Here is a 24,237-nt window from a genome sequence, read left to right as displayed (position 1 = left end):
TCTGATCAGTCTTCTCCTTGTATGAGCTGAAAGTTTAGAGGGACGGCCAGGTCTTGGTAGATTTGCAGTGGTCTGATACTCCTTCCATTTCAATATTATCGCTTGCACAGTGCTCCTTGGGATGTTTAAAGCTTGGGAAATCTTTTTGTATCCAAATCCGGCTTTAAACTTCTTCACAACAGTATCTCGGACCTGCCTGGTGTGTTCCTTGTTCTTCATGATGCTCTCTGCGCTTTTAACGGACCTCTGAGACTATCACAGTGCAGGTGCATTTATACGGAGACTTGATTACACACAGGTGGATTGTATTTATCATCATTAGTCATTTAGGTCAACATTGGATCATTCAGAGATCCTCACTGAATTTCTGAAGAGAGTTTGCTGCACTGAAAGTAAAGGGGCTGAATAATTTTGCACGCCCAATTTTTCAGTTTTTGATTTGTTAAAAAAGTTTGAAATATCCAATAAATGTCGTTCCACTTCATGATTGTGTCCCACTTGTTGTTGATTCTTCACAAAAAAATACAGTTTTATATCTTTATGTTTGTATCCTGAAATGTGGCAAAAGGTCGCAAAGTTCAAGGGGGCTGAATACTTTCGCAAGGCACTGTATATATATATATATATATTGCATCCTAATATTGTACAATCTGTGTGTCGCTTCATTGGCCTGGGCTATTGTTTGTTTGAAATCAAGGCCAGATTGATCTCAGTTTGTCAGTGTCAGAGTAGCCAGCCATTTCAGTCAGTTGTGTGGTAATAAAATGATTCAACCAATGTCTTTCATGTAAATGACGTAGAACTGCATGAAATGCCTTTTTTCAAAGGCAGATTCTTTTACGACCCTGCTAAAAAAAATCCATGTGTGGAAATCCTAAAAACGCCTCTGCTCAACTGTAGCCTAGTGTATGGCAAACATTATTATGGCTTTATTATAAAGGGGCTTTTTCGTCAACAGTAAATTTTCCACGCATCGAATTTCATCTTGATGCAAGGATTTGTTTAAAGAAAATGAGGGGGAAGGCCCTGCGTAGCAATATTACATGTAAATTGGCCTACAGTATTATTATGCCTTAAACCAATGATAATCAGCCAGATACCTAAAAAAAGTATATTCATCATCAACCCGTATTATATCATATAGATACCAAACACGTTCTCTGTGGAATGTTGTATCCGAACTTGAGTGACATTTTTCACTTTGACAAAGAGGGAGTCATCTTCAAAGAGGTGGAACACCCCTCCCAGGTAGCTGTTTGATGTGGACATCATTTTCCCAAACTTGGGGTGATATCTCCTGGACTTAAGGAGTTCAATGTCCTTCCCAAGGTACCGTGGAGTAGTTCTGCAGACCGAGTGTGTGAACGCAACATCGACCTCACTGAAGAAGATCTTAGAGTAGACGTAGTAGTAGCCTTCCTTCTGGATGACAAGCTTCCCATCTTTGTACTCCATTTCATGGAGGATTGGTTCTGCCTGCATGTTCCATACCATGACTCCATCTCCATGGGGTGCTTGAGGTCCAGCTGGAGAACAAATACAGGACAATATGTGGGAAAAGTTCTGTCGTAAGAGCTCATTTGAATTTATCTTCATGTATTATTTCAAACACCATACTATCTGATGTACTACTACATACTTCTATTTCACCCTCTTCTGTCATGACCAAATATTAATATAAAGGGTTGTATAAATGGCCTGGTGACAATGGTCTTACCTGTCAGATGTGCAACAGGTTTTGAAGGCAACACAATAGGGTTTGGTCTTGAAGTTGGGGGAACCTCCTTCGGAATGTCCTCTTGGTCTGTTTTGGGAACAAAGTTAATGTTGATGTGATGTGCATTTTAGAAATTGAATGATTCAGAAATGCATTTATCAAATGTGTACAAAATACCAGAGAAGAGTGTCACGGCCGTCGAAAGAACTGGACCAAAGCGCAGCGTGGTGAGCGTACATTTTTCCTTTATAAAACATATTTAAAATGACGCCAACAAAACAATAAACCATACAAAACGACCGTGACGCTTAAGGGCTATAGTGCCATAAACAAAGACAACTTCCCACACAGAAAGGAGGAAAAGGGCTACCTAAGTATGGTTCCCAATCAGAGACAACGATAGATAGCTGTCTCTGATTGAGAACCATACCCAGCCAAAACAAAGAAATACAAAAACATAGAAAATAGATTTTTTTTTTTAACCTTTATTTAGCAAGTCAGTTAAGAAAAAATTCTTATTTTCAATGACAGCCTAGGAACAGTGGGTTAACTGCCTGTTCAGGGGTAGAACGACAGATTTGTACCTTGTCAGCTAAGGGATTTGAACTTGCAACCTTTCAGTTACTAGTCCAACACTCTAACCACTAGGCTACCCTGCTGCCCCAAAATGTCCACCCAAATCACACGTGACTATGAGTCCCTTGTCATTTTGTCACAGTGTTTGAACAAGAGAAGAAGATATAGTCTGGGACATACCTTGGATACTCATACCAGCTGACCCTGACTCCGCCTGCAGTTGGGAATAGAGATTTCATCATAGTGAACAGAGAGGTTTGTGGTAATACAGTACAGGTATGTGTGAGAATGTTCATTTGTTCCTATTTAAGTGGTTCTTTGGGCCTTCAGCAATGTGACCTTTACATTTTATTAGATGATAAGCAGGGAAGATAAACAGAACTGCTTATGGTTTCTGCTAATTAAGCCAAGTAGATCACCCATCCCACCCCAGACCACCCCACCCCGTCTTCCCGTCAGTACATGTGCATGCAGCGATATTAGGTTAGCTCTATCCTCTTCCAATAAACCATTGCACCCTTCCCACCAGATTGGGTCAGGGAAATAATGTCACATGAAGCTCAACATAACCACAAACACCTGACCAACGAACCAATTCTATGGAACACGGAATGCTGGCCCCTGCTCCAGCAAGGTACGTCACGGAACATTCTGCGAAATGATGCCAATTCTGAATAACTTCTCCATCTCAACTGTTGCCAAATGTAGAAGAATGAATAAAACTGTTAAATGCGTATATCAAGGGGAATCCCAACTCAAACTTTGGACAGAAACTGCTGACCATGACAGAACTTCACTATGTTGTCATGAGACCTGTTTGTAAGTAAAGCAAAATTGACACAACAAAAAACCTACATCGTGGTGTATAATGCACTGGTAACTCGGAAGTTAATATTTGTTTCTGTTCCCTATAGACTTGGAAAATTATTTCACAATTAGAGTCTAACAAAACAACCAATTGTAGCAGGGTTCCAATATTCCAAGTGACATATCACCACACATTACTCTATTCTGAACCAGGATAATGCCATCATAAAATGGAGGAAAGGAACAACTGCAAAAAGCCAACAGTAAATTACTACATTGTACAAAATACATAGAGATTGGATAACAAAATGTGACTTTAAATTTTTTTTTTTATTAATTTAATGTAGTATCTTGGGTTTTTAAAGTATTGTCTAAATGTAACTGTGCATTCGGCCTAATTTCAGTCTTGTCGACTGCGACTACGAGGTAAATCAAATCAAGTAATTATTTCCCATATGATGATGCAAATGAGTTGTAGATTATTTTTGAGAGAGAAAGAACACATCAACTAATGACACTGGAAATGTATTCACTTTCATTTTGGAATGAAAGAAAGATGTTTCTGAGAATAGTGTACACGTTGTAGGGTTGAGAGCAAGAGATTGGGGAAAATAAAACAGTTAGAGATGAAAGTAGACACACAGCAGACACAGTAGAAAGAATACATAGTTGTTACTAGATGTGTGAGAGAGAGAGATGTGTGAAGGAGACTCTCAGGTGTTGAGGGAGACAGAACAGAGATGGAGACGGGTAGACAGCCACCTCATGGTGACAATACTCACAGATCCCTGTTTGGAGTAGAGGTGGTAGATGAAGCAGGCCTCTATGGCCAATCCACACAAAGCCAGACCAACCAGCAAGAACAGCAGGCTTTGGGCCACACCACCCCGACCAGGAGGTCTCGGTTTGGGGGGCAGCGGTGGGTAGGCTGCATGGCTATCCACCATGAACACGGAGGGGTACGGGACACCACCCTCAGCCATGATCTCTCCGATCAGAGAATATAAGGAACTGAAAAAGGATCCTCCAAGAGGTAGTCAAGTAGTACCTGAGCGAGGTCCACGCACCAGGGGTCCCGGCACACAACGAGAGACACAGAGAGATTTCCCAGAGCAAGACCAAGCACTAGTGTGGGTTGTACAGTATGACTCCTCAGGTCGTCTTGTCAGCAGAAAAGACAAGACACACAGTAGTGGAAGAAAACCTCCAGATATGAGAAATGTGGAAATCCTTCACATAAACGACCACCTCCCCAAAGAGCAGTCACAGAAAGCAAAACTTGTCTTAAGCAAAATAAATCTTGACAGAGAGAGAACAGTTACCTCTGGTGTTAAGTTTCAATCAGTCAGATAGAGTGAGGCAAATGCAAATGAGCATCTTATAGAGTGGCCATGCACTGAGTATGATCACCTCCCCACTACACTACATACACCCTCCCAATCTAGCCTAATACGGCATACATTGAGTTTCGCAATCATTTGTTGCTCTGTTCACAGTTCCTCTCACTCACTCTCATGATGAGTATATCCTTTACAGTGCAGCTTCTTGTAAAAAACAACAACATATGGTTCATTGGATTGATATTCTTGTGTTGTTAAGACTATTCATGGTACTTTTTTTTACCACATGCTTTGTCAAGATCATGCTTTGCCCTCCCTGACATTGGAAGGTTGGGAGTTCAATCCCGGTCAAGCCATACCAAAGACTGGAAAAATGCGTCTCTGCTTGGCACTTGGAGATGGATTGGGGTTTACTATGTCAGGAAGTGGATAAAAGGTACACAGCAGGGGTGTCCATATATAGCTTCAGCATGCTCTCTAAGGTGTGTTCTAAAAGTCATTTTCAATTCTTTAACTTTTCAATTACCCACTAGTGAAAAGAATCTACAACTAAACTTATATTCAAAATCATATTCAGATGTAGGATCAACACCCTTTCCAAACCCCCTTAGCGATCAGGCTGGGGCAGTAGAATTCTGATCTTAGATCAGTAGCAAAGAGTAAACCTCCTCCAAAACTAACAAGAGCATATTGCAATAACAATGTAAAGCTTTCCCTTGGTCATAGCACCACCCACCACCTCTCTGACCATAATGCACACTTATAACTAAAACATACAACAAGTTGTCCTTAAAAATGGTATGTACATGGCATATGCTGTATGTGTGTACATACAGTGCCTTGTGAAAGTATGCGGCGCCCTTGAACTTTGCGACCTTTTGCCACATTTCAGGCTTCAAACATAAAGATATAAAACTGTATTTTTTGTGAAGAATCAACAACAAGTGGGACACAATCATGAAGTGGAACAACATTTATTGAATATTTCAAAAACTGAAAAATTGGGCGTGCAAAATTATTCAGCCCCCTTAAGTTAATACTTTGTAGCACCACCTTTTGCTGTGATTACAGCTGTAAGTCGCTTGGGGTATGTCTCTATCAGGTTTGCACATTGAGAGACTGATTTTTTTTCCCATTCCTCCTTGCAAAACAGCTCGAGCTCAGTGAGGTTGGATGGTGAGCATTTGTGAACAGCAGTTTTCAGTTCTTTCCACAGATTCTCGATTGGATTCAGGTCTGGACTTTGACTTGGCCATTCTAACACCTGGATATGTTTATTTTTGAACCATTCCATTGTAGATTTTGCTTTATGTTTTGGATCATTGTCTTGTTGGAAGACAAATCTCCGTCCCAGTCTCAGGTTTTTTGCAGACTCCATCAGGTTTTCTTCCAGAATGGTCCTGTATTTGGCTCCATCCATCTTCCCATCAATTTTAACCATGTCCCTGTCCCTGCTGAAGAAAAGCAGGCCCAAACCATGATGCTGCCACCACCATGTTTGACAGTGGGGATGGTGTTTTCAGGGTGATAAGCTGTGTTGCTTTTACGCCAAACATAACATTTTGCATTGTTGCCAAAAAGTTCAATTTTGGTTTCATCTGACCAGAGCACCTTCTTCCACATGTTTGGTGTGTCTCCCAGGTGGCTTGTGGCAAACTTTAAACGACACTTTTTATGGATATCTTTAAGAAATGGCTTTCTTCTTGCCACTCTTCCATAAAGGCCAGATTTGTGCAATATACGACTGATTGTTGTCCTATGGACAGAGTCTCCCACCTCAGCTGTAGATCTCTGCAGTTCATCCAGAGTGATCATGGGCCTCTTGGCTGCATCTCTGATCAGTCTTCTCCTTGTATGAGCTGAAAGTTTAGAGGGACGGCCAGGTCTTGGTAGATTTGCAGTGGTCTGATACTCCTTCCATTTCAATATTATCGCTTGCACAGTGCTCCTTGGGATGTTTAAAGCTTGGGAAATCTTTTTGTATCCAAATCCGGCTTTAAACTTCTTCACAACAGTATCTCGGACCTGCCTGGTGTGTTCCTTGTTCTTCATGATGCTCTCTGCGCTTTTAACGGACCTCTGAGACTATCACAGTGCAGGTGCATTTATACGGAGACTTGATTACACACAGGTGGATTGTATTTATCATCATTAGTCATTTAGGTCAACATTGGATCATTCAGAGATCCTCACTGAACTTCTGAAGAGAGTTTGCTGCACTGAAAGTAAAGGGGCTGAATAATTTTGCACGCCCAATTTTTCAGTTTTTGATTTGTTAAAAAAGTTTGAAATATCCAATAAATGTCGTTCCACTTCATGATTGTGTCCCACTTGTTGTTGATTCTTCACAAAAAAATACAGTTTTATATCTTTATGTTTGTATCCTGAAATGTGGCAAAAGGTCGCAAAGTTCAAGGGGGCTGAATACTTTCGCAAGGCACTGTATATATATATATATATATATATTGCATCCTAATATTGTACAATCTGTGTGTCGCTTCATTGGCCTGGGCTATTGTTTGTTTGAAATCAAGGCCAGATTGATCTCAGTTTGTCAGTGTCAGAGTAGCCAGCCATTTCAGTCAGTTGTGTGGTAATAAAATGATTCAACCAATGTCTTTCATGTAAATGACGTAGAACTGCATGAAATGCCTTTTTTCAAAGGCAGATTCTTTTACGACCCTGCTAAAAAAAATCCATGTGTGGAAATCCTAAAAACGCCTCTGCTCAACTGTAGCCTAGTGTATGGCAAACATTATTATGGCTTTATTATAAAGGGGCTTTTTCGTCAACAGTAAATTTTCCACGCATCGAATTTCATCTTGATGCAAGGATTTGTTTAAAGAAAATGAGGGGGAAGGCCCTGCGTAGCAATATTACATGTAAATTGGCCTACAGTATTATTATGCCTTAAACCAATGATAATCAGCCAGATACCTAAAAAAAGTATATTCATCATCAACCCGTATTATATCATATAGATACCAAACACGTTCTCTGTGGAATGTTGTATCCGAACTTGAGTGACATTTTTCACTTTGACAAAGAGGGAGTCATCTTCAAAGAGGTGGAACACCCCTCCCAGGTAGCTGTTTGATGTGGACATCATTTTCCCAAACTTGGGGTGATATCTCCTGGACTTAAGGAGTTCAATGTCCTTCCCAAGGTACCGTGGAGTAGTTCTGCAGACCGAGTGTGTGAACGCAACATCGACCTCACTGAAGAAGATCTTAGAGTAGACGTAGTAGTAGCCTTCCTTCTGGATGACAAGCTTCCCATCTTTGTACTCCATTTCATGGAGGATTGGTTCTGCCTGCATGTTCCATACCATGACTCCATCTCCATGGGGTGCTTGAGGTCCAGCTGGAGAACAAATACAGGACAATATGTGGGAAAAGTTCTGTCGTAAGAGCTCATTTGAATTTATCTTCATGTATTATTTCAAACACCATACTATCTGATGTACTACTACATACTTCTATTTCACCCTCTTCTGTCATGACCAAATATTAATATAAAGGGTTGTATAAATGGCCTGGTGACAATGGTCTTACCTGTCAGATGTGCAACAGGTTTTGAAGGCAACACAATAGGGTTTGGTCTTGAAGTTGGGGGAACCTCCTTCGGAATGTCCTCTTGGTCTGTTTTGGGAACAAAGTTAATGTTGATGTGATGTGCATTTTAGAAATTGAATGATTCAGAAATGCATTTATCAAATGTGTACAAAATACCAGAGAAGAGTGTCACGGCCGTCGAAAGAACTGGACCAAAGCGCAGCGTGGTGAGCGTACATTTTTCCTTTATAAAACATATTTAAAATGACGCCAACAAAACAATAAACCATACAAAACGACCGTGACGCTTAAGGGCTATAGTGCCATAAACAAAGACAACTTCCCACACAGAAAGGAGGAAAACCTAAGTATGGTTCCCAATCAGAGACAACGATAGATAGCTGTCTCTGATTGAGAACCATACCCAGCCAAAACAAAGAAATACAAAAACATAGAAAATAGATTTTTTTTTTTTACCTTTATTTAGCAAGTCAGTTAAGAAAAAAATCTTATTTTCAATGACAGCCTAGGAACAGTGGGTTAACTGCCTGTTCAGGGGTAGAACGACAGATTTGTACCTTGTCAGCTAAGGGATTTGAACTTGCAACCTTTCAGTTACTAGTCCAACACTCTAACCACTAGGCTACCCTGCTGCCCCAAAATGTCCACCCAAATCACACGTGACTATGAGTCCCTTGTCATTTTGTCACAGTGTTTGAACAAGAGAAGAAGATATAGTCTGGGACATACCTTGGATACTCATACCAGCTGACCCTGACTCCGCCTGCAGTTGGGAATAGAGATTTCATCATAGTGAACAGAGAGGTTTGTGGTAATACAGTACAGGTATGTGTGAGAATGTTCATTTGTTCCTATTTAAGTGGTTCTTTGGGCCTTCAGCAATGTGACCTTTACATTTTATTAGATGATAAGCAGGGAAGATAAACAGAACTGCTTATGGTTTCTGCTAATTAAGCCAAGTAGATCACCCATCCCACCCCAGACCACCCCACCCCGTCTTCCCGTCAGTACATGTGCATGCAGCGATATTAGGTTAGCTCTATCCTCTTCCAATAAACCATTGCACCCTTCCCACCAGATTGGGTCAGGGGAAATAATGTCACATGAAGCTCAACATAACCACAAACACCTGACCAACGAACCAATTCTATGGAACACGGAATGCTGGCCCCTGCTCCAGCAAGGTACGTCACGGAACATTCTGCGAAATGATGCCAATTCTGAATAACTTCTCCATCTCAACTGTTGCCAAATGTAGAAGAATGAATAAAACTGTTAAATGCGTATATCAAGGGGAATCCCAACTCAAACTTTGGACAGAAACTGCTGACCATGACAGAACTTCACTATGTTGTCATGAGACCTGTTTGTAAGTAAAGCAAAATTGACACAACAAAAAACCTACATCGTGGTGTATAATGCACTGGTAACTCGGAAGTTAATATTTGTTTCTGTTCCCTATAGACTTGGAAAATTATTTCACAATTAGAGTCTAACAAAACAACCAATTGTAGCAGGGTTCCAATATTCCAAGTGACATATCACCACACATTACTCTATTCTGAACCAGGATAATGCCATCATAAAATGGAGGAAAGGAACAACTGCAAAAAGCCAACAGTAAATTACTACATTGTACAAAATACATAGAGATTGGATAACAAAATGTGACTTTAAAATTTTTTTTTTATTAATTTAATGTAGTATCTTGGGTTTTTAAAGTATTGTCTAAATGTAACTGTGCATTCGGCCTAATTTCAGTCTTGTCGACTGCGACTACGAGGTAAATCAAATCAAGTAATTATTTCCCATATGATGATGCAAATGAGTTGTAGATTATTTTTGAGAGAGAAAGAACACATCAACTAATGACACTGGAAATGTATTCACTTTCATTTTGGAATGAAAGAAAGATGTTTCTGAGAATAGTGTACACGTTGTAGGGTTGAGAGCAAGAGATTGGGGAAAATAAAACAGTTAGAGATGAAAGTAGACACACAGCAGACACAGTAGAAAGAATACATAGTTGTTACTAGATGTGTGAGAGAGAGAGATGTGTGAAGGGAGACTCTCAGGTGTTGAGGGAGACAGAACAGAGATGGAGACGGGTAGACAGCCACCTCATGGTGACAATACTCACAGATCCCTGTTTGGAGTAGAGGTGGTAGATGAAGCAGGCCTCTATGGCCAATCCACACAAAGCCAGACCAACCAGCAAGAACAGCAGGCTTTGGGCCACACCACCCCGACCAGGAGGTCTCGGTTTGGGGGGCAGCGGTGGGTAGGCTGCATGGCTATCCACCATGAACACGGAGGGGTACGGGACACCACCCTCAGCCATGATCTCTCCGATCAGAGAATATAAGGAACTGAAAAAGGATCCTCCAAGAGGTAGTCAAGTAGTACCTGAGCGAGGTCCACGCACCAGGGGTCCCGGCACACAACGAGAGACACAGAGAGATTTCCCAGAGCAAGACCAAGCACTAGTGTGGGTTGTACAGTATGACTCCTCAGGTCGTCTTGTCAGCAGAAAAGACAAGACACACAGTAGTGGAAGAAAACCTCCAGATATGAGAAATGTGGAAATCCTTCACATAAACGACCACCTCCCCAAAGAGCAGTCACAGAAAGCAAAACTTGTCTTAAGCAAAATAAATCTTGACAGAGAGAGAACAGTTACCTCTGGTGTTAAGTTTCAATCAGTCAGATAGAGTGAGGCAAATGCAAATGAGCATCTTATAGAGTGGCCATGCACTGAGTATGATCACCTCCCCACTACACTACATACACCCTCCCAATCTAGCCTAATACGGCATACATTGAGTTTCGCAATCATTTGTTGCTCTGTTCACAGTTCCTCTCACTCACTCTCATGATGAGTATATCCTTTACAGTGCAGCTTCTTGTAAAAAACAACAACATATGGTTCATTGGATTGATATTCTTGTGTTGTTAAGACTATTCATGGTACTTTTTTTTACCACATGCTTTGTCAAGATCATGCTTTGCCCTCCCTGACATTGGAAGGTTGGGAGTTCAATCCCGGTCAAGCCATACCAAAGACTGGAAAAATGCGTCTCTGCTTGGCACTTGGAGATGGATTGGGGTTTACTATGTCAGGAAGTGGATAAAAGGTACACAGCAGGGGTGTCCATATATAGCTTCAGCATGCTCTCTAAGGTGTGTTCTAAAAGTCATTTTCAATTCTTTAACTTTTCAATTACCCACTAGTGAAAAGAATCTACAACTAAACTTATATTCAAAATCATATTCAGATGTAGGATCAACACCCTTTCCAAACCCCCTTAGCGATCAGGCTGGGGCAGTAGAATTCTGATCTTAGATCAGTAGCAAAGAGTAAACCTCCTCCAAAACTAACAAGAGCATATTGCAATAACAATGTAAAGCTTTCCCTTGGTCATAGCACCACCCACCACCTCTCTGACCATAATGCACACTTATAACTAAAACATACAACAAGTTGTCCTTAAAAATGGTATGTACATGGCATATGCTGTATGTGTGTACATACAGTGCCTTGTGAAAGTATGCGGCGCCCTTGAACTTTGCGACCTTTTGCCACATTTCAGGCTTCAAACATAAAGATATAAAACTGTATTTTTTGTGAAGAATCAACAACAAGTGGGACACAATCATGAAGTGGAACAACATTTATTGAATATTTCAAAAACTGAAAAATTGGGCGTGCAAAATTATTCAGCCCCCTTAAGTTAATACTTTGTAGCACCACCTTTTGCTGCGATTACAGCTGTAAGTCGCTTGGGGTATGTCTCTATCAGGTTTGCACATTGAGAGACTGATTTTTTTTCCCATTCCTCCTTGCAAAACAGCTCGAGCTCAGTGAGGTTGGATGGTGAGCATTTGTGAACAGCAGTTTTCAGTTCTTTCCACAGATTCTCGATTGGATTCAGGTCTGGACTTTGACTTGGCCATTCTAACACCTGGATATGTTTATTTTTGAACCATTCCATTGTAGATTTTGCTTTATGTTTTGGATCATTGTCTTGTTGGAAGACAAATCTCCGTCCCAGTCTCAGGTTTTTGCAGACTCCATCAGGTTTTCTTCCAGAATGGTCCTGTATTTGGCTCCATCCATCTTCCCATCAATTTTAACCATGTCCCTGTCCCTGCTGAAGAAAAGCAGGCCCAAACCATGATGCTGCCACCACCATGTTTGACAGTGGGGATGGTGTTTTCAGGGTGATAAGCTGTGTTGCTTTTACGCCAAACATAACATTTTGCATTGTTGCCAAAAAGTTCAATTTTGGTTTCATCTGACCAGAGCACCTTCTTCCACATGTTTGGTGTGTCTCCCAGGTGGCTTGTGGCAAACTTTAAACGACACTTTTTATGGATATCTTTAAGAAATGGCTTTCTTCTTGCCACTCTTCCATAAAGGCCAGATTTGTGCAATATACGACTGATTGTTGTCCTATGGACAGAGTCTCCCACCTCAGCTGTAGATCTCTGCAGTTCATCCAGAGTGATCATGGGCCTCTTGGCTGCATCTCTGATCAGTCTTCTCCTTGTATGAGCTGAAAGTTTAGAGGGACGGCCAGGTCTTGGTAGATTTGCAGTGGTCTGATACTCCTTCCATTTCAATATTATCGCTTGCACAGTGCTCCTTGGGATGTTTAAAGCTTGGGAAATCTTTTTGTATCCAAATCCGGCTTTAAACTTCTTCACAACAGTATCTCGGACCTGCCTGGTGTGTTCCTTGTTCTTCATGATGCTCTCTGCGCTTTTAATGGACCTCTGAGACTATCACAGTGCAGGTGCATTTATACGGAGACTTGATTACACACAGGTGGATTGTATTTATCATCATTAGTCATTTAGGTCAACATTGGATCATTCAGAGATCCTCACTGAACTTCTGAAGAGAGTTTGCTGCACTGAAAGTAAAGGGGCTGAATAATTTTGCACGCCCAATTTTTCAGTTTTTGATTTGTTAAAAAGTTTGAAATATCCAATAAATGTCGTTCCACTTCATGATTGTGTCCCACTTGTTGTTGATTCTTCACAAAAAAATACAGTTTTATATCTTTATGTTTGTATCCTGAAATGTGGCAAAAGGTCGCAAAGTTCAAGGGGGCTGAATACTTTCGCAAGGCACTGTATATATATATATATATATATATATATATATATATTGCATCCTAATATTGTACAATCTGTGTGTCGCTTCATTGGCCTGGGCTATTGTTTGTTTGAAATCAAGGCCAGATTGATCTCAGTTTGTCAGTGTCAGAGTAGCCAGCCATTTCAGTCAGTTGTGTGGTAATAAAATGATTCAACCAATGTCTTTCATGTAAATGACGTAGAACTGCATGAAATGCCTTTTTTCAAAGGCAGATTCTTTTACGACCCTGCTAAAAAAAATCCATGTGTGGAAATCCTAAAAACGCCTCTGCTCAACTGTAGCCTAGTGTATGCCACATGGCAAACATTATTATGGCTTTATTATAAAGGGGCTTTTTCGTCAACAGTAAATTTTCCACGCATCGAATTTCATCTTGATGCAAGGATTTGTTTAAAGAAAATGAGGGGAAGGCCCTGCGTAGCAATATTACATGTAAATTGGCCTACAGTATTATTATGCCTTAAACCAATGATAATCAGCCAGATACCTAAAAAAAGTATATTCATCATCAACCCGTATTATATCATATAGATACCAAACACGTTCTCTGTGGAATGTTGTATCTGAACTTGAGTGACATTTTTCACTTTGACAAAGAGGGAGTCATCTTCAAAGAGGTGGAACACCCCTCCCAGGTAGCTGTTTGATGTGGACATCATTTTCCCAAACTTGGGGTGATATCTCCTGGACTTAAGGAGTTCAATGTCCTTCCCAAGGTACCGTGGAGTAGTTCTGCAGACCGAGTGTGTGAACGCAACATCGACCTCACTGAAGAAGATCTTAGAGTAGACGTAGTAGTAGCCTTCCTTCTGGATGACAAGCTTCCCATCTTTGTACTCCATTTCATGGAGGATTGGTTCTGCCTGCATGTTCCATACCATGACTCCATCTCCATGGGGTGCTTGAGGTCCAGCTGGAGAACAAATACAGGACAATATGTGGGAAAAGTTCTGTCGTAAGAGCTCATTTGAATTTATCTTCATGTATTATTTCAAACACCATACTATCTGATGTACTACTACATACTTCTATTTCACCCTCTTCTGTCATGACCAAATATTAATATAAAGGGTTGTATAAATGGCCTGGTGACAATGGTCTTACCTGTCAGATGTGCAACAGGTTTTGAAGGCAACACAATAGGGTTTGGTCTTGAAGTTGGGGAACCTCCTTCGGAATGTCCTCTTGGTCTGTTTTGGGAACAAAGTTAATGTTGATGTGATGTGCATTTTAGAAATTGAATGATTCAGAAATGCATTTATCAAATGTGTACAAAATACCAGAGAAGAGTGTCACGGCCGTCGAAAGAACTGGACCAAAGCGCAGCGTGGTGAGCGTACATTTTTCCTTTATAAAACATATTTAAAATGACGCCAACAAAACAATAAACCATACAAAACGACCGTGACGCTTAAGGGCTATAGTGCCATAAACAAAGACAACTTCCCACACAGAAAGGAGGGAAAAGGGCTACCTAAGTATGGTTCCCAATCAGAGACAACGATAGATAGCTGTCTCTGATTGAGAACCATACCCAGCCAAAACAAAGAAATACAAAAACATAGAAAATAGATTTTTTTTTTTTACCTTTATTTAGCAAGTCAGTTAAGAAAAAATTCTTATTTTCAATGACAGCCTAGGAACAGTGGGTTAACTGCCTGTTCAGGGGTAGAACGACAGATTTGTACCTTGTCAGCTAAGGGATTTGAACTTGCAACCTTTCAGTTACTAGTCCAACACTCTAACCACTAGGCTACCCTGCTGCCCCAAAATGTCCACCCAAATCACACGTGACTATGAGTCCCTTGTCATTTTGTCACAGTGTTTGAACAAGAGAAGAAGATATAGTCTGGGACATACCTTGGATACTCATACCAGCTGACCCTGACTCCGCCTGCAGTTGGGAATAGAGATTTCATCATAGTGAACAGAGAGGTTTGTGGTAATACAGTACAGGTATGTGTGAGAATGTTCATTTGTTCCTATTTAAGTGGTTCTTTGGGCCTTCAGCAATGTGACCTTTACATTTTATTAGATGATAAGCAGGGAAGATAAACAGAACTGCTTATGGTTTCTGCTAATTAAGCCAAGTAGATCACCCATCCCACCCCAGACCACCCCACCCCGTCTTCCCGTCAGTACATGTGCATGCAGCGATATTAGGTTAGCTCTATCCTCTTCCAATAAACCATTGCACCCTTCCCACCAGATTGGGTCAGGGGAAATAATGTCACATGAAGCTCAACATAACCACAAACACCTGACCAACGAACCAATTCTATGGAACACGGAATGCTGGCCCCTGCTCCAGCAAGGTACGTCACGGAACATTCTGCGAAATGATGCCAATTCTGAATAACTTCTCCATCTCAACTGTTGCCAAATGTAGAAGAATGAATAAAACTGTTAAATGCGTATATCAAGGGGAATCCCAACTCAAACTTTGGACAGAAACTGCTGACCATGACAGAACTTCACTATGTTGTCATGAGACCTGTTTGTAAGTAAAGCAAAATTGACACAACAAAAAACCTACATCGTGGTGTATAATGCACTGGTAACTCGGAAGTTAATATTTGTTTCTGTTCCCTATAGACTTGGAAAATTATTTCACAATTAGAGTCTAACAAAACAACCAATTGTAGCAGGGTTCCAATATTCCAAGTGACATATCACCACACATTACTCTATTCTGAACCAGGATAATGCCATCATAAAATGGAGGAAAGGAACAACTGCAAAAAGCCAACAGTAAATTACTACATTGTACAAAATACATAGAGATTGGATAACAAAATGTGACTTTACATTTTTTTTTAATTAATTTAATGTAGTATCTTGGGTTTTTAAAGTATTGTCTAAATGTAACTGTGCATTCGGCCTAATTTCAGTCTTGTCGACTGCGACTACGAGGTAAATCAAATCAAGTAATTATTTCCCATATGATGATGCAAATGAGTTGTAGATTATTTTTGAGAGAGAAAGAACACATCAACTAATGACACTGGAAATGTATTCACTTTCATTTTGGAATGAAAGAAAGATGTTTCTGAGAATAGTGTACACGTTGTAGGGTTGAGAGCAAGAGATTGGGGAAAATAAAACAGTTAGAGATGAAAGTAGACACACAGCAGACACAGTAGAAAGAATACATAGTTGTTACTAGATGTGTGAGAGAGAGAGATGTGTGAAGGGAGACTCTCAGGTGTTGAGGGAGACAGAACAGAGATGGAGACGGGTAGACAGCCACCTCATGGTGACAATACTCACAGATCCCTGTTTGGAGTAGAGGTGGTAGATGAAGCAGGCCTCTATGGCCAATCCACACAAAGCCAGACCAACCAGCAAGAACAGCAGGCTTTGGGCCACACCACCCCGACCAGGAGGTCTCGGTTTGGGGGGCAGCGGTGGGTAGGCTGCATGGCTATCCACCATGAACACGGAGGGGTACGGGACACCACCCTCAGCCATGATCTCTCCGATCAGAGAATATAAGGAACTGAAAAAGGATCCTCCAAGAGGTAGTCAAGTAGTACCTGAGCGAGGTCCACGCACCAGGGTCCCGGCACACAACGAGAGACACAGAGAGATTTCCCAGAGCAAGACCAAGCACTAGTGTGGGTTGTACAGTATGACTCCTCAGGTCGTCTTGTCAGCAGAAAAGACAAGACACACAGTAGTGGAAGAAAACCTCCAGATATGAGAAATGTGGAAATCCTTCACATAAACGACCACCTCCCCAAAGAGCAGTCACAGAAAGCAAAACTTGTCTTAAGCAAAATAAATCTTGACAGAGAGAGAACAGTTACCTCTGGTGTTAAGTTTCAATCAGTCAGATAGAGTGAGGCAAATGCAAATGAGCATCTTATAGAGTGGCCATGCACTGAGTATGATCACCTCCCCACTACACTACATACACCCTCCCAATCTAGCCTAATACGGCATACATTGAGTTTCGCAATCATTTGTTGCTCTGTTCACAGTTCCTCTCACTCACTCTCATGATGAGTATATCCTTTACAGTGCAGCTTCTTGTAAAAAACAACAACATATGGTTCATTGGATTGATATTCTTGTGTTGTTAAGACTATTCATGGTACTTTTTTTTACCACATGCTTTGTCAAGATCATGCTTTGCCCTCCCTGACATTGGAAGGTTGGGAGTTCAATCCCCGGTCAAGCCATACCAAAGACTGGAAAAATGCGTCTCTGCTTGGCACTTGGAGATGGATTGGGGTTTACTATGTCAGGAAGTGGATAAAAGGTACACAGCAGGGGTGTCCATATATAGCTTCAGCATGCTCTCTAAGGTGTGTTCTAAAAGTAATTTTCAATTCTTTAACTTTTCAATTACCCACTAGTGAAAAGAATCTACAACTAAACTTATATTCAAAATCATATTCAGATGTAGGATCAACACCCTTTCCAAACCCCCTTAGCGATCAGGCTGGGGCAGTAGAATTCTGATCTTAGATCAGTAGCAAAGAGTAAACCTCCTCCAAAACTAACAAGAGCATATTGCAATAACAATGTAAAGCTTTCCCTTGGTCATAGCACCACCCACCACCTCTCTGACCATAATGCACACTTATAACTAAAACATACAACAAGTTGTCCTTAAAAATGGTATGTACATGGCATATGCTGTATGTGTGTACATACAGTGCCTTGTGAAAGTATGCGGCGCCCTTGAACTTTGCGACCTTTTGCCACATTTCAGGCTTCAAACATAAAGATATAAAACTGTATTTTTTGTGAAGAATCAACAACAAGTGGGACACAATCATGAAGTGGAACAACATTTATTGAATATTTCAAAAACTGAAAAATTGGGCGTGCAAAATTATTCAGCCCCCTTAAGTTAATACTTTGTAGCACCACCTTTTGCTGCGATTACAGCTGTAAGTCGCTTGGGGTATGTCTCTATCAGGTTTGCACATTGAGAGACTGATTTTTTCCCATTCCTCCTTGCAAAACAGCTCGAGCTCAGTGAGGTTGGATGGTGAGCATTTGTGAACAGCAGTTTTCAGTTCTTTCCACAGATTCTCGATTGGATTCAGGTCTGGACTTTGACTTGGCCATTCTAACACCTGGATATGTTTATTTTTGAACCATTCCATTGTAGATTTTGCTTTATGTTTTGGATCATTGTCTTGTTGGAAGACAAATCTCCGTCCCAGTCTCAGGTTTTTGCAGACTCCATCAGGTTTTCTTCCAGAATGGTCCTGTATTTGGCTCCATCCATCTTCCCATCAATTTTAACCATGTCCCTGTCCCTGCTGAAGAAAAGCAGGCCCAAACCATGATGCTGCCACCACCATGTTTGACAGTGGGGATGGTGTTTTCAGGGTGATAAGCTGTGTTGCTTTTACGCCAAACATAACATTTTGCATTGTTGCCAAAAAGTTCAATTTTGGTTTCATCTGACCAGAGCACCTTCTTCCACATGTTTGGTGTGTCTCCCAGGTGGCTTGTGGCAAACTTTAAACGACACTTTTTATGGATATCTTTAAGAAATGGCTTTCTTCTTGCCACTCTTCCATAAAGGCCAGATTTGTGCAATATACGACTGATTGTTGTCCTATGGACAGAGTCTCCCACCTCAGCTGTAGATCTCTGCAGTTCATCCAGAGTGATCATGGGCCTCTTGGCTGCATCTCTGATCAGTCTTCTCCTTGTATGAGCTGAAAGTTTAGAGGGACGGCCAGGTCTTGGTAGATTTGCAGTGGTCTGATACTCCTTCCATTTCAATATTATCGCTTGCACAGTGCTCCTTGGGATGTTTAAAGCTTGGGAAATCTTTTTGTATCCAAATCCGGCTTTAAACTTCTTCACAACAGTATCTCGGACCTGCCTGGTGTGTTCCTTGTTCTTCATGATGCTCTCTGCGCTTTTAACGGACCTCTGAGACTATCACAGTGCAGGTGCATTTATACGGAGACTTGATTACACACAGGTGGATTGTATTTATCATCATTAGTCATTTAGGTCAACATTGGATCATTCAGAGATCCTCACTGAACTTCTGAAGAGAGTTTGCTGCACTGAAAGTAAAGGGGCTGAATAATTTTGCACGCCCAATTTTTCAGTTTTTGATTTGTTAAAAAAGTTTGAAATATCCAATAAATGTCGTTCCACTTCATGATTGTGTCCCACTTGTTGTTGATTCTTCACAAAAAATACAGTTTTATATCTTTATGTTTGTATCCTGAAATGTGGCAAAAGGTCGCAAAGTTCAAGGGGGCTGAATACTTTCGCAAGGCACTGTATATATATATATATATATATATTGCATCCTAATATTGTACAATCTGTGTGTCGCTTCATTGGCCTGGGCTATTGTTTGTTTGAAATCAAGGCCAGATTGATCTCAGTTTGTCAGTGTCAGAGTAGCCAGCCATTTCAGTCAGTTGTGTGGTAATAAAATGATTCAACCAATGTCTTTCATGTAAATGACGTAGAACTGCATGAAATGCCTTTTTTCAAAGGCAGATTCTTTTACGACCCTGCTAAAAAAAAAAAAAATCCATGTGTGGAAATCCTAAAAACGCCTCTGCTCAACTGTAGCCTAGTGTATGGCAAACATTATTATGGCTTTATTATAAAGGGGCTTTTTCGTCAACAGTAAATTTTCCACGCATCGAATTTCATCTTGATGCAAGGATTTGTTTAAAGAAAATGAGGGGGAAGGCCCTGCGTAGCAATATTACATGTAAATTGGCCTACAGTATTATTATGCCTTAAACCAATGATAATCAGCCAGATACCTAAAAAAAGTATATTCATCATCAACCCGTATTATATCATATAGATACCAAACACGTTCTCTGTGGAATGTTGTATCCGAACTTGAGTGACATTTTTCACTTTGACAAAGAGGGAGTCATCTTCAAAGAGGTGGAACACCCCTCCCAGGTAGCTGTTTGATGTGGACATCATTTTCCCAAACTTGGGGTGATATCTCCTGGACTTAAGGAGTTCAATGTCCTTCCCAAGGTACCGTGGAGTAGTTCTGCAGACCGAGTGTGTGAACGCAACATCGACCTCACTGAAGAAGATCTTAGAGTAGACGTAGTAGTAGCCTTCCTTCTGGATGACAAGCTTCCCATCTTTGTACTCCATTTCATGGAGGATTGGTTCTGCCTGCATGTTCCATACCATGACTCCATCTCCATGGGGTGCTTGAGGTCCAGCTGGAGAACAAATACAGGACAATATGTGGGAAAAGTTCTGTCGTAAGAGCTCATTTGAATTTATCTTCATGTATTATTTCAAACACCATACTATCTGATGTACTACTACATACTTCTATTTCACCCTCTTCTGTCATGACCAAATATTAATATAAAGGGTTGTATAAATGGCCTGGTGACAATGGTCTTACCTGTCAGATGTGCAACAGGTTTTGAAGGCAACACAATAGGGTTTGGTCTTGAAGTTGGGGGAACCTCCTTCGGAATGTCCTCTTGGTCTGTTTTGGGAACAAAGTTAATGTTGATGTGATGTGCATTTTAGAAATTGAATGATTCAGAAATGCATTTATCAAATGTGTACAAAATACCAGAGAAGAGTGTCACGGCCGTCGAAAGAACTGGACCAAAGCGCAGCGTGGTGAGCGTACATTTTTCCTTTATAAAACATATTTAAAATGACGCCAACAAAACAATAAACCATACAAAACGACCGTGACGCTTAAGGGCTATAGTGCCATAAACAAAGACAACTTCCCACACAGAAAGGAGGGAAAAGGGCTACCTAAGTATGGTTCCCAATCAGAGACAACGATAGATAGCTGTCTCTGATTGAGAACCATACCCAGCCAAAACAAAGAAATACAAAAACATAGAAAATATATATTTTTTTTTAACCTTTATTTAGCAAGTCAGTTAAGAAAAAATTCTTATTTTCAATGACAGCCTAGGAACAGTGGGTTAACTGCCTGTTCAGGGGTAGAACGACAGATTTGTACCTTGTCAGCTCAGGGATTTGAACTTGCAACCTTTCAGTTACTAGTCCAACACTCTAACCACTAGGCTACCCTGCTGCCCCAAAATGTCCACCCAAATCACACGTGACTATGAGTCCCTTGTCATTTTGTCACAGTGTTTGAACAAGAGAAGAAGATATAGTCTGGGACATACCTTGGATACTCATACCAGCTGACCCTGACTCCGCCTGCAGTTGGGAATAGAGATTTCATCATAGTGAACAGAGAGGTTTGTGGTAATACAGTACAGGTATGTGTGAGAATGTTCATTTGTTCCTATTTAAGTGGTTCTTTGGGCCTTCAGCAATGTGACCTTTACATTTTATTAGATGATAAGCAGGGAAGATAAACAGAACTGCTTATGGTTTCTGCTAATTAAGCCAAGTAGATCACCCATCCCACCCCAGACCACCCCACCCCGTCTTCCCGTCAGTACATGTGCATGCAGCGATATTAGGTTAGCTCTATCCTCTTCCAATAAACCATTGCACCCTTCCCACCAGATTGGGTCAGGGGAAATAATGTCACATGAAGCTCAACATAACCACAAACACCTGACCAACGAACCAATTCTATGGAACACGGAATGCTGGCCCCTGCTCCAGCAAGGTACGTCACGGAACATTCTGCGAAATGATGCCAATTCTGAATAACTTCTCCATCTCAACTGTTGCCAAATGTAGAAGAATGAATAAAACTGTTAAATGCGTATATCAAGGGGAATCCCAACTCAAACTTTGGACAGAAACTGCTGACCATGACAGAACTTCACTATGTTGTCATGAGACCTGTTTGTAAGTAAAGCAAAATTGACACAACAAAAAACCTACATCGTGGTGTATAATGCACTGGTAACTCGGAAGTTAATATTTGTTTCTGTTCCCTATAGACTTGGAAAATTATTTCACAATTAGAGTCTAACAAAACAACCAATTGTAGCAGGGTTCCAATATTCCAAGTGACATATCACCACACATTACTCTATTCTGAACCAGAATAATGCCATCATAAAATGGAGGAAAGGAACAACTGCAAAAAGCCAACAGTAAATTACTACATTGTACAAAATACATAGAGATTGGATAACAAAATGTGACTTTAAAAAAAAATATTTATTAATTTAATGTAGTATCTTGGGTTTTTAAAGTATTGTCTAAATGTAACTGTGCATTCGGCCTAATTTCAGTCTTGTCGACTGCGACTACGAGGTAAATCAAATCAAGTAATTATTTCCCATATGATGATGCAAATGAGTTGTAGATTATTTTTGAGAGAGAAAGAACACATCAACTAATGACACTGGAAATGTATTCACTTTCATTTTGGAATGAAAGAAAGATGTTTCTGAGAATAGTGTACACGTTGTAGGGTTGAGAGCAAGAGATTGGGGAAAATAAAACAGTTAGAGATGAAAGTAGACACACAGCAGACACAGTAGAAAGAATACATAGTTGTTACTAGATGTGTGAGAGAGAGAGATGTGTGAAGGGAGACTCTCAGGTGTTGAGGGAGACAGAACAGAGATGGAGACGGGTAGACAGCCACCTCATGGTGACAATACTCACAGATCCCTGTTTGGAGTAGAGGTGGTAGATGAAGCAGGCCTCTATGGCCAATCCACACAAAGCCAGACCAACCAGCAAGAACAGCAGGCTTTGGGCCACACCACCCCGACCAGGAGGTCTCGGTTTGGGGGGCAGCGGTGGGTAGGCTGCATGGCTATCCACCATGAACACGGAGGGGTACGGGACACCACCCTCAGCCATGATCTCTCCGATCAGAGAATATAAGGAACTGAAAAAGGATCCTCCAAGAGGTAGTCAAGTAGTACCTGAGCGAGGTCCACGCACCAGGGGTCCCGGCACACAACGAGAGACACAGAGAGATTTCCCAGAGCAAGACCAAGCACTAGTGTGGGTTGTACAGTATGACTCCTCAGGTCGTCTTGTCAGCAGAAAAGACAAGACACACAGTAGTGGAAGAAAACCTCCAGATATGAGAAATGTGGAAATCCTTCACATAAACGACCACCTCCCCAAAGAGCAGTCACAGAAAGCAAAACTTGTCTTAAGCAAAATAAATCTTGACAGAGAGAGAACAGTTACCTCTGGTGTTAAGTTTCAATCAGTCAGATAGAGTGAGGCAAATGCAAATGAGCATCTTATAGAGTGGCCATGCACTGAGTATGATCACCTCCCCACTACACTACATACACCCTCCCAATCTAGCCTAATACGGCATACATTGAGTTTCGCAATCATTTGTTGCTCTGTTCACAGTTCCTCTCACTCACTCTCATGATGAGTATATCCTTTACAGTGCAGCTTCTTGTAAAAAACAACAACATATGGTTCATTGGATTGATATTCTTGTGTTGTTAAGACTATTCATGGTACTTTTTTTTACCACATGCTTTGTCAAGATCATGCTTTGCCCTCCCTGACATTGGAAGGTTGGGAGTTCAATCCCGGTCAAGCCATACCAAAGACTGGAAAAATGCGTCTCTGCTTGGCACTTGGAGATGGATTGGGGTTTACTATGTCAGGAAGTGGATAAAAGGTACACAGCAGGGGTGTCCATATATAGCTTCAGCATGCTCTCTAAGGTGTGTTCTAAAAGTCATTTTCAATTCTTTAACTTTTCAATTACCCACTAGTGAAAAGAATCTACAACTAAACTTATATTCAAAATCATATTCAGATGTAGGATCAACACCCTTTCCAAACCCCTTAGCGATCAGGCTGGGGCAGTAGAATTCTGATCTTAGATCAGTAGCAAAGAGTAAACCTCCTCCAAAACTAACAAGAGCATATTGCAATAACAATGTAAAGCTTTCCCTTGGTCATAGCACCACCCACCACCTCTCTGACCATAATGCACACTTATAACTAAAACATACAACAAGTTGTCCTTAAAAATGGTATGTACATGGCATATGCTGTATGTGTGTACATACAGTGCCTTGTGAAAGTATTCGGCGCCCTTGAACTTTGCGACCTTTTGCCACATTTCAGGCTTCAAACATAAAGATATAAAACTGTATTTTTTGTGAAGAATCAACAACAAGTGGG

The 24,237-nt window shown here is 40.9% G+C and overlaps 3 protein-coding genes and 1 pseudogene across 3 annotated transcripts; all 4 read right to left on the bottom strand.

Annotated features, from left to right (window-relative positions):
- Positions 1-907: 907 nt before the first annotated feature.
- LOC124016037 (tumor necrosis factor ligand superfamily member 14-like) lies at positions 908-4,770 on the bottom strand. Its single transcript, XM_046331556.1, has 4 exons — positions 3,883-4,770; positions 2,474-2,507; positions 1,718-1,804; positions 908-1,526 (listed from the first exon to the last, which is right to left on the bottom strand). The coding sequence occupies exons 1-4, from the start codon at positions 4,081-4,083 to the stop codon at positions 1,132-1,134; spliced, it is 717 nt and encodes a 238-aa protein (XP_046187512.1). The 5' UTR covers positions 4,084-4,770; the 3' UTR covers positions 908-1,131.
- A 2,414-nt stretch (positions 4,771-7,184) lies between these two features.
- Positions 7,185-11,043, bottom strand: LOC124015984 (tumor necrosis factor ligand superfamily member 14-like). Its single transcript, XM_046331495.1, has 4 exons — positions 10,156-11,043; positions 8,745-8,778; positions 7,995-8,081; positions 7,185-7,803 (listed from the first exon to the last, which is right to left on the bottom strand). Exons 1-4 carry the CDS (start codon positions 10,354-10,356, stop codon positions 7,409-7,411), a joined length of 717 nt encoding a protein of 238 aa, XP_046187451.1. The 5' UTR covers positions 10,357-11,043; the 3' UTR covers positions 7,185-7,408.
- Positions 11,044-13,588: 2,545 nt separating this feature from the next.
- Positions 13,589-16,733, bottom strand: LOC124016161 (annotated as a pseudogene).
- Positions 16,734-19,753: 3,020 nt separating this feature from the next.
- Positions 19,754-23,619, bottom strand: LOC124016001 (tumor necrosis factor ligand superfamily member 14-like). Its single transcript, XM_046331517.1, has 4 exons — positions 22,732-23,619; positions 21,321-21,354; positions 20,564-20,650; positions 19,754-20,372 (listed from the first exon to the last, which is right to left on the bottom strand). The coding sequence occupies exons 1-4, from the start codon at positions 22,930-22,932 to the stop codon at positions 19,978-19,980; spliced, it is 717 nt and encodes a 238-aa protein (XP_046187473.1). The 5' UTR covers positions 22,933-23,619; the 3' UTR covers positions 19,754-19,977.
- Positions 23,620-24,237: the final 618 nt, after the last annotated feature.

Source organism: Oncorhynchus gorbuscha, linkage group LG26 (assembly GCF_021184085.1).
Source record: "Oncorhynchus gorbuscha isolate QuinsamMale2020 ecotype Even-year linkage group LG26, OgorEven_v1.0, whole genome shotgun sequence".
In the NCBI taxonomy this organism is placed as follows: Eukaryota; Metazoa; Chordata; class Actinopteri; order Salmoniformes; family Salmonidae; genus Oncorhynchus; species Oncorhynchus gorbuscha.
This window is presented reverse-complemented; position numbering and strand designations above follow the sequence as displayed.